This window comes from Eleginops maclovinus, chromosome 22 (genome assembly GCF_036324505.1).
Source record: "Eleginops maclovinus isolate JMC-PN-2008 ecotype Puerto Natales chromosome 22, JC_Emac_rtc_rv5, whole genome shotgun sequence".
In the NCBI taxonomy this organism is placed as follows: domain Eukaryota; kingdom Metazoa; phylum Chordata; class Actinopteri; order Perciformes; family Eleginopidae; genus Eleginops; species Eleginops maclovinus.
The window spans coordinates 24,558,463-24,569,983 of record NC_086370.1 but is presented as its reverse complement, the minus strand read 5'-3'; the positions used below and the strand labels follow the sequence as shown (position 1 = coordinate 24,569,983).

At 43.6% G+C, this 11,521-nt stretch overlaps 1 protein-coding gene across 2 annotated transcripts; it reads right to left on the bottom strand.

Moving 5' to 3' along the window:
- Window positions 1-30: 30 nt before the first annotated feature.
- On the bottom strand, window positions 31-3,673 carry prkn (parkin RBR E3 ubiquitin protein ligase). 2 transcript variants are annotated; one of them, XM_063874254.1, is made up of 5 exons: window positions 3,576-3,673; window positions 3,027-3,190; window positions 2,501-2,732; window positions 2,250-2,365; window positions 31-163 (listed from the first exon to the last, which is right to left on the bottom strand). In XM_063874254.1, the coding sequence occupies exons 1-5, from the start codon at window positions 3,580-3,582 to the stop codon at window positions 50-52; spliced, it is 633 nt and encodes a 210-aa protein (XP_063730324.1). In that variant the 5' UTR covers window positions 3,583-3,673; the 3' UTR covers window positions 31-49. The 2 variants fall into 2 exon arrangements, with proteins under 2 accessions (XP_063730324.1, XP_063730325.1); XM_063874255.1 differs by lacking the exon at window positions 2,250-2,365 and having other exon boundaries at window positions 79-163.
- Between the last annotated feature and the right edge of the window lie 7,848 nt (window positions 3,674-11,521).

The following is an 11,521-nucleotide window of genomic DNA, read 5'->3' as shown; positions in this document are numbered from 1 at the left end:
CACACACACACACAGGTTAAACTACATCTCCCAGAATGCTCTAGTGGCTTTATAAATCATCAGCTCCGCCCCCTCTTACTGCTTCATTGCCTTGACAACCGTCTGATTGACACACACCGTGGACACGGCCTCGGATGAGGACGTCATCCCAGCAGGATGGACCCTGAGAGGTAACATGAGTCAGGATTTGATTAGAATCTAACATGACTAAGCACTATAAGTCTTAACCCTGACATGAGTCAGCACTATAAGTCTTAACCCAGACATAAGACAGCATTATGAGTATAAACCCAGACATAAGTCAGCATCATGAGTGTTAACCCTGACATGAGTCAGCATTATGAGTCCTTCCCCGACATGAGTCAGCATCATGAGTCTTAACCCTGACATGAGTCACCATTATGAGTCCTTCCCCGACATGAGTCAGCATTATGGGTCCTAACATCCTGACATGAGTCAGCATTATGAGTATAAATCCAGACATGAGTCAGCATCATGAGTCTTAACCCTGACATGAGTCAGCATCATGAGTTTTAACCCTGACATGAGTCAGCATCATGAGTCTTAACCCTGACATGAGTCAGCATCATGAGTCTTAACCCTTACATGAGTCAGCATTATGAGTATAAACCCAGACATGAGTCAGCATCATGAGTCTTAACCCTGACATGAGTCAGCATTATGAGTCCTACCCCGACATGAGTCAGTATCATGAGTCCATCCCCGACATGAATCAGCATTATGAGTCCATCCCCCGACATGAGTCAGCATTATGAGTCCATCCCCGACATGAGTCAGCATTATGAGTCCTTCCCCCGACATGAGTCAGCATTATGAGTCCATCCCCGACATGAATCAGCATTATGAGTCCATCCCCGACATGAATCAGCATTATGAGTCCATCCCCGACATGAGTCAGCATTATGAGTCCATCCCCGACATGAGTCAGCATTATGAGTCCATCCCCGACATGAGTCAGCATTATGAGTCCATCCCCGACATGAGTCAGCAATATGAGTCTATCCCCGACATGAGTCAGCATTATGAGTCCATCCCCGACATGAGTCAGCATTATGAGTCCATCCCCGACATGAGTCAGCATTATGAGTCCATCCCCGACATGAGTCAGTATCATGAGTCCATCCCCCGACATGAGTCAGCATTATGAGTCCATCCCCGACATGAGTCAGCATTATGAGTCCATCCCCGACATGAGTCAGCATTATGAGTCCATCCCCGACATGAGTCAGCATTATGAGTCCATCCCCGACATGAGTCAGCATTATGAGTCCATCCCCGACATGAGTCAGTATCATGAGTCCATCCCCGACATGAATCAGCATTATGAGTCCATCCCCGACATGAATCAGCATTATGAGTCCATCCCCGACATGAGTCAGCATTATGAGTCCATCCCCGACATGAATCAGCATTATGAGTCCATCCCCGACATGAGTCAGCATTATGAGTCCATCCCCGACATGAATCAGCATCATGAGTCCATCCCCGACATGAGTCAGCATTATGAGTCCATCCCCGACATGAGTCAGCATTATGAGTCCATCCCCGACATGAATCAGCATCATGAGTCCATCCCCGACATGAATCAGCATTATGAGTCCATCCCCGACATGAGTCAGTATCATGAGTCCATCCCCGACATGAATCAGCATTATGAGTCCATCCCCGACATGAGTCAGCATTATGAGTCCATCCCCGACATGAATCAGCATTATGAGTCCATCCCCGACATGAGTCAGTATCATGAGTCCATCCCCGACATGAGTCAGTATCATGAGTCCATCCCCGACATGAGTCAGCATTATGAGTCCATCCCCGACATGAATCAGCATTATGAGTCCATCCCCGACATGAGTCAGTATCATGAGTCCATCCCCGACATGAATCAGCATTATGAGTCCATCCCCGACATGAATCAGCATTATGAGTCCATCCCCGACATGAGTCAGCATTATGAGTCCATCCCCGACATGAATCAGCATTATGAGTCCATCCCCGACATGAGTCAGCATTATGAGTCCATCCCCGACATGAATCAGCATTATGAGTCCACCCCCGACATGAGTCAGTATCATGAGTCCATCCCCGACATGAATCAGCATTATGAGTCCATCCCCGACATGAGTCAGTATCATGAGTCCATCCCCGACATGAGTCAGTATCATGAGTCCATCCCCGACATGAGTCAGTATCATGAGTCCATCCCCGACATGAATAAGCTTTCTCACCCTGCTGAGTGTCAGTGTTGTTTGTCTGCAGCTCCGGCAGCGAACCCTCAGCTTCCCCGGCTGCACAGACCTGCAGCTCTTACAGAACACGAAGAAAGAACTGCAGGTACGCACACCTGTAGTGTAATATTATGGTCTGTAAAATTTGTAAATATGTACGTTGACATTCAATGTAGTTAGTGCAGTGCGTTGTCATTGCTAGAACCATGCCAACAACATTTGGTTTTACACAGGGTAAACTACAGACTCACCTGTCACTTCTGCAGCCTGAACCTCCTCTGCTGCTCCTCCTCCCCACCCTGTTTGCCCCCCCTCCAGGATGACTGCCAAGCCGGACGAGGTGGAGGGGAGGGAGCGGGTGAGGTCCAGCTGCTCGCCGCTCCCCCGAGCCAGACGCTGCTGCGGGAGAAGCAACTGGGAGGAGGGGGAGTCAGAAGGGGGGAGGACCACATGGACGGTGCTCTGCTCCGGAAGGTCACTTTCCTGAGAGGGGTGGAGGGGAGGGGAGGGGGAGAGTTAGGGTTAACTAGATTAACTTAGATGTCAGGACTCAGTTCCTCACCTGTAGGGAGGAGGTTCTCCTCACCTCTAAGGAGGTTCCTCACCTGTAGGGAGGAGGTTCTCCTCACATCTAAGGAGGTTCCTCAACTGTAGGGAGGAGGTTCTCCTCACCTGTAAGGAGGTTCCTCGCCTGTAGGGTGAAGGTTCTCCTCACCTGTAAGGAGGTTCCTCGCCTGTAGGGTGGAGTTTCTGCTCACCTGTAAGGAGGTTCCTCACCTGTAGGGTGGAAGTGTTCCTCAGCTCCCTCCCAGCAAACAGAACCCTGAGGAGGTCAGGTCTGACCCCCTGCTGACTCCCCACCACCTCCTTTAGATCAGAAACGCTGGCCTCCTCCTGCAGCTCCACAGGAACCCCCGTGCCGAGGTTATACCTCACAAACACTGATGATAATGAGTATCACACGGTGTTACTGAGCATTACAGAGCATGATCACATATCTGTCAGGTGATACCTCACAAACACTGATGATAATGAGTATCACACGGTGTTACTGAGCATTACAGAGCATGATCACATATCTGTCAGGTGATACCTCACAAACACTGATGATAATGAGTATCACACGGTGTTACTGAGCATTACAGAGCATGATCACATATCTGTCAGGTGATACCTCACAAACACTGATGATAATGAGTATCACACGGTGTTACTGAGCATTACAGAGCATGATCACATATCTGTCAGGTGATACCTCACAAACACTGATGATAATGAGTATCACACGGTGTTACTGAGCATTACAGAGCATGTTAAAGTTCTCACCGATCATCTGTCTATTCGTCCTTCAGTTTACTTCCTGTTTACGTTCTTCCTTGTGCCGCGGTGCACGCTGGATACCGCAGTCCTGCCATACATTCACCGTGAACACAAAGAACTACAGCACGGAAATGACGTCTCAAGGAGCACCGGAAGTGGACTGTATTTATGAATTTTAATAAACTTGTTTTCATTTTTTCTTTGTGTGTCTTTGTGAGCTTCAACCGGGACTCAACCGGAGTATAACCGGGAGATTAGCGGGAGATATCTGCAGTTCACCGTCGTGCCGGTCCTGATGGAGGACAGCAGTCCCGAGAGCAGCGTCCTGCAGCGGACTCTGGGTACCGCGGTGAGAACCGTAGAGATGCTGCACTGCATGTATATACATGCTGCATATACATGCAGTGCATGCAATACTATATATATATATATATATATATATATATATATATATGTATATATGTATATATGTATATATATATATATATATATATATATATATATACATATATATACATATATTTATATGTATATATAGTTATATTTATACATATATATATACATATTCATATATATATACATATATATATGAATATGTATATATATACATATTCATATATATATATACATATATATATATGAATATGTATATATATGTATATATATATACATATATATACATATATATATACATATATATGTATATATATATGTATATATATATACATATATATACATATATATATTCATATTCATATATATATACATATATATACATATATATATATGTATATATATATGAATATGTATATATATATGTATATATACATATTCATATATATATACATATATATATATATATATATATATGTATATATATATATATATATGAATATATATATATATACATATATATATATGTATATATATGTATATATATATACATATATATATACATATATATGTATATATATATGTATATATATGTATATATATATACATATATATACATATTCATATATATATATGTATATATATATTCATATATATATACATATATATGAATATATATATATATATATATTCATATATATATATATATGTATATATATATATATGAATATATATATATACATATATATTCATATATATGTATATATATATATGAATATATATGTATATATATATTCATATATATATACATATATATGAATATATATGTATATATGTATATATATATGAATATATATATATATACATATATATATATATATGTATATATATATATATATACATATATATATAATATATGAATATGTATATATATATGTATATATATATATGAATATATATATATATACATATATATATGAATATGTATATATATATGTATATATATATATATGAATATATATACATATTCATATATATATATATGTATAATATATATATATTCATATATATATATATACATATATATATATATATGAATATATATATATATATATGTATATATATATATATATACATATATATATATATATGAATATATATATATATATATGTATATATATATTCATATATATATATACATATATATACATGTATATATATGTATATATATATATGAATATGTATATGCTGATTTTTATCCTCTTTCATTTGTTTTATTATAGTATAATAAAGGGTCTATGACTTTGTGTGTTAATCAAAGTCAAAGTCCACTTTATTGTCAAGTCTCCACATGTGTTAAACACACAGAACTGAAATACCGTTTCTGGCAGTCCCACAGTGCGAATATAAAAGAACATCTAACATAAAAAGAGAAGAGCCTAGAAAAAAAGGGGGGGTAAAAAGGGGTATACAAAACAAAAACTAAGTAATATATACAGATGTTGGGTGGTGCAGGTAGGGCAGAAAATACTTTCAGTGGCAGCGGAGAATAGAAGGGGACTGGTGCTGGATGAGGGACGGGTGTGTGAGGGAGGGGGATTCATGTCCTGCTACATTTCCATTGAGGCTGTGGGGAAAGGTGGGTGGGACGGAGGGCGGAGAGGTCAGGGGAGAGATAGGAGCGGGGGTAAAGGGAGATGAGAGAGGGGGAGAGAGAGGGAGGGACGGAGAGAGGGGGAGCGAGAGGAGAGGGAGGTAGAGAGGTAGGGAGGAGAGAGAGACAGAGGATTGAGGGAGGGATGGAGGATAGAGCGAGAGAGAGAGGGAGGGAGAGAGTGAGAGGAGAGAGGGAGGGAGGGACAGAGTTCAGCATCCTGACCGCCTGGTGGAAGAAGCTGTTCCTCAGCCTGGTGGAGCTCGAGCGGAGGCTGCAGGACCTTCCCTCTGAAGGCGGGAGGCTGAAGAGGCTGTTGGAGGGGTGGGTGGGCTCCCCCGCAATGCCGAGTGCTTTGCGGGTGAGGCGGGTGCTGTAGATGTCCTGGAGTGTAGGGAGTGAGACCCCGATGATCCTCTGGGCAGAGTTCACGATGCGCTGCACGCTCTTGTGGATGGAGGCGGTGCAGCTTCCAAACCACAGCGTGAAGCAGGTGCTGAGGATGCTCTCAGTGGCGCCTCGGTAGAATGAGAGCATGACGGGGGGGGGGGGGGCTCCTGCTCGCTTGAGCTTCCTGATGAAGTAGAGGCGCTGCTGGGCCTTAATTAGTGTCTGTGTGTTTCTGTGTGCTTGTGTGTGCTTCTCTATGTGTGTATTGCTCTGTGTGTGTGTGTGTCTATGTAGTATTCTGAGGGTACTTCCTGTCTCAGGGTCCTCACCACACATTCATCATGATAAACTTAATGCTGAGTCATCTTTTCTGTATGTCGCTGAGTGGTTGTTTGAATAAAGTTTGATGAATCAGCTGCAGGTGAAGGAGGAGTCAGGTGAGAGGGAATAGCTGTGTCTGACGCTCTGTGACTCCACCCCCTGCAGGAGGGAAAGGTTGAGTCAGGTGAGAGTGAACCGCTGTGTCTGAGGCTTTGTGACTCTCCCCCTGCAGGAGGTGAAGGTGGAGTCAGGTGACCCATCGTTCGCTGAGCTTCACTTCCTGCGGTCACGAGTTCGAGATCTGGAGCGAGAGAAGGAGGATCTTCAGTCGGAGAACCAGAGGCTGAAAGAGACACTGGTTCACGGTGAGACAGGAAGTCCCGCCCTTACTTTCTGTCACTTCTGTATTCTGATTTGATGACGCTTATTGTGACTACATTTCAGAAATCCCCGGTCTCCTGTCCACCATGTGGCAGACGTTGGGCAATGGCAATCACTCCGTCTCCACATTAACAGGCAGGGCCAACGGTTACCCCGCCTACTCGCAGCAGCAGGCAGCGACCAATCAAGATGCAGGATTCAGCCCGTTGGTGCAGCAGCAGGAGGAGCTGTCCTGGGAGGGGGAGGAGGGCCCTCCCCTGGGGAGCCACATGGGGGAGGAAGGGCCCCCCCTGGGTAGCCACATGGGGGGAGGAGGCTCCTCTCTGCAGACAGACCGACATGGAGGAGCTGAGGAGGAGCTGCTCAGAGAGCCAGTGCACCGCCGCACACCTGGATGGACAGGTAACACAGACAGGAAGTGTTCACATAGTATAATAACAGTTCGCCTCCAATGGCGAGGTTAATATGGTATGATTTACGCTGGTTAGGACCTCCTTAACTGTTTGTGAAGACTTCGTTAAGACCCTGTTAACAGTTTTTGATACCTCATTAAGGCCTCCTTAAGACCCCGTTAAGACTCTGTTAAGACCTCAATAGCCACAAGTTCACATGTCTGCAGCTCCTGACCCCCTCATTAGGGTCCTGCTGGTATCGAAATTGACCCCTCCCTGGCCTGGCCTATCTGTGCAGGTGAGTCAGGTAGAGGTGTACCCTGGCTCTGGAGTCCTTTGTGACATCAGCTCCTGGCAGTCGGCCAATCAGGCGGTGTCTCCCACGGCGATGGCTCGCATGCTGCTACTAGGGGTGTTTGATATGAATACCCTGATGAACAGCAACCTGCGGGGGGGGCGGAGCCGGCGGCCTGCCTCGCACTCGCAGCGCCGAGCATTGGATCCCCACCGGATCAACGCCATCTTCAGTACGTACCACCCATCCCAGCATGTCATATAGTCTGTCGCACCCCTCACCTCTCTCTCTCTCACTCACCTGTTTCTCTCTCACCCCTCTCTCCGCCCCCACCCCCCCTCACCTGTATCTCTTTCTCTCTGTCCTCAGATGCGATCCTGTCTCGTTTCCCTCTCGCTAAGCGGGGGGTCATCGGATCCGGCATCAACTCCAAACTGTCTGAGATCAGGTTTCGCTCCCGGCGAGCCAATCGGGACCCCCGGTTCCTCTGACGGAAAGCTGGACAGCCCGCCTACCTCACTGTAAATGAACAGCAGTCTGGAGCTCTGTGACCAATCAGATGTTGCCTATCAACGGGTCTGTCTTAGTTTCAGACGGTCGATATGCCAGAAACGTTAGAAACTTCAGAAACCAGGAGACTCAAAAAAACACAGAGACACTGAGAGACCACTGAGCACACAGAGTGAGTGTGTGTGTGTGTGTGTGTGTGTGTGTGTGTGTGTGTGTGTGTGTGTGTGTGTGTGTGTGTGTGTGTGTTATGAATATGTTCAGGGATAAGAGACTTTCAATAAATCAGTGTGTGTTGAAAGTGACTTTCTCTGATTGATGATGCCCTCTAGCCCTCTCCTGTAGTTCTTTAGGTGTATGTAAAGGATACAATCCCTGTGTTCCTCCAGAGGGGGTTTCTTCCTCCTCCATGCCTGAAACGCCTCCATTGGAATCCTTTGTTTACTTCAGGAACATAGTTGGCTCTGGTTTCAGACAAAAAGGTGCTGCAGCACATACATATATACACCTGAACATCAGCAGGAGAGGACTCTTTAAAGTAGAGACACTACATACTGATATACACCTGAACATCAGCAGGAGAGGACTCTTTAAAGTAGAGACTCTACATACTGATATACACCTGAACATCAGCAGGAGAGGACTCTTTAAAGTAGAGACACTACATACTGATATACACCTGAACATCAGCAGGAGAGGACTCTTTAAAGTAGAGACTCTACATACTGATATACACCTGAACATCAGCAGGAGAGGACTCTTTAAAGTAGAGACACTACATACTGATACACACCTGAACATCAGCAGGAGAGGACTCTTTAAAGTAGAGACTCTACATACTGATATACACCTGAACATCAGCAGGAGAGGACTCTTTAAAGTAGAGACTCTACATACTGATATACACCTGAACATCAGCAGGAGAGGACTCTTTAAAGTAGAGACACTACATACTGATATACACCTGAACATCAGCAGGAGAGGACTCTTTAAAGTAGAGACACTACATACTGATACACACCTGAACATCAACAGGAGAGGACTCTTTAAAGTAGAGACACTACATACTGATATACACCTGAACATCAACAGGAGAGGACTCTTTAAAGTAGAGACTCTACATACTGATATACACCTGAACATCAACAGGAGAGGACTCTTTAAAGTAGAGACACTACATACTGATATACACCTGAACATCAGCAGGAGAGGACTCTTTAAAGTAGAGACACTACATACTGATACACACCTGAACATCAACAGGAGAGGACTCTTTAAAGTAGAGACACTACATACTGATATACACCTGAACATCAGCAGGAGAGGACTCTTTAAAGTAGAGACGCTACATACTGATATACACCTGAACATCAGCAGGAGAGGACTCTTTAAAGTAGAGACACTACATACTGACATACACCTGAACATCAGCAGGAGAGGACTCTTTAAAGTAGAGACTCTACATACTGATATACAGCTGAACATCAGCAGGAGAGGACTCTTTAAAGTAGAGACACTACATACTGATATACACCTGAACATCAGCAGGAGAGGACTCTTTAAAGTAGAGACACTACATACTGATATACACCTGAACATCAGCAGGAGAGGACTCTTTAAAGTAGAGACACTACATACTGACATACACCTGAACATCAGCAGGAGAGGACTCTTTAAAGTAGAGACTCTACATACTGATATACACCTGAACATCAGCAGGAGAGGGACTCTTTAAAGTAGAGACGCTACATACTGATATACACCTGAACATCAGCAGGAGAGGACTCTTTAAAGTAGAGGACACTACATACTGATATACACCTGAACATCAGCAGGAGAGGACTCTTTAAAGTAGAGACACTACATACTGATATACACCTGACATCAACAGGAGAGGACTCTTTAAAGTAGAGGACTCTACATACTGATATACACCTGAACATCAGCAGGAGAGAGGACTCTTTAAGTAGAGACTCTACATACTGATATACACTGAACATCAGCAGGAGAGGACTCTTTAAAGTAGAGACACTACACTACTGATATACACCTGACATCAACAGGAGAGGACTCTTTAAAGTAGAGACTCTACAATACTGAAATACACCTGAACATCAGCAGGAGAGGACTCTTTAAAGTAGAGACACTACATACTGATATACACCTGAACATCAGCAGGAGAGGACTCTTTAAAGTAGAGACACTACATACTGATATACCCTGAACATCAGCAGGAGAGGACTCTTTAAAGTAGAGACTCTACATACTGATATACACCTGAACATCAGCAGGAGAGGGACTCTTTAAAGTAGAGACGCTACATACTGATACACACCTGAACATCAACAGGAGAGGACTCTTTAAAGTAGAGACACTACATACTGATATACACCTGAACATCAGCAGGAGAGGACTCTTAAAGTAGAGACACTACATACTGATATACACCTGAACATCAACAGGGAGAGGACTCTTTAAAGTAGAGACTCTACATACTGATATACACCTGAACATCAGCAGGAGAGGACTCTTTAAAGTAGAGACTCTACATACTGATATACACCTGAACATCAGCAGGAGAGGACTCTTTAAGTAGAGACACTACATACTGATATACACCTGAACATCAACAGGAGAGGACTCTTTAAAGTAGAGACTCTACATACTGATATACACCTGAACATCAGCAGGAGAGGACTCTTTAAAGTAGAGACACTACATACTGATATACACCTGAACATCAGCAGGAGAGGACTCTTTAAAGTAGAGACACTACATACTGATATACACCTGAACATCAGCAGGAGAGGACTCTTTAAAGTAGAGACTCTACATACTGATATACACCTGAACATCAGCAGGAGAGGACTCTTTAAAGTAGAGACGCTACATACTGATATACACCTGAACATCAGCAGGAGAGGACTCTTTAAAGTAGAGACTCTACATACTGATATACACCTGAACATCAGCAGGAGAGGACTCTTTAAAGTAGAGACACTACATACTGACATACACCTGAACATCAGCAGGAGAGGACTCTTTAAAGTAGAGACTCTACATACTGATATACACCTGAACATCAGCAGGAGAGGACTCTTTAAAGTAGAGACTCTACATACTGATATACACCTGAACATCAGCAGGAGAGGACTCTTTAAAGTAGAGACACTACATACTGATATACACCTGAACATCAACAGGAGAGGACTCTTTAAAGTAGAGACACTACATACTGATATACACCTGAACATCAGCAGGAGAGGACTCTTTAAAGTAGATGATTTGAAATGATCGACAGATTACTCCTGTGCTCCAGCAGGGGGAGATGTCTCCTTAGGAAAGAAGAGTGATGATCCATTAGTGACGCTGGAGCACAGACTGAATCTTTCTCTGCTGACAGCTGCAGGAATCTTTATTCATTTATCGACTGTGGGATTATCTGTAATGGATAGGAAGCATCTCAGATCAATGTTGACCAGTAGGTCCTGAACCAGGAAACACTCAGGGGACACATTTTTCTTTCATACAGGAAAACTCAGAGTTTATATTCATCTTCTTCAAAATGAATCACCAACAAATGCTGCTGACTCTCTGTGAAACAGAGCTGGACAGCTTC

Excerpts from the sequence above, each read along its gene's own strand:
- prkn (XM_063874254.1), bottom strand. Across the intron at positions 2,733-3,026 it reads GGAACACTTCCACCCTACAG|GAAAGTGACCTTCCGGAGCA; the intron begins GTGAGGAACCTC and ends CACCCCTCTCAG. Across the intron at positions 2,366-2,500 it reads TCAGGCTGCAGAAGTGACAG|GTGTGCGTACCTGCAGTTCT; the intron begins GTGAGTCTGTAG and ends ATTACACTACAG.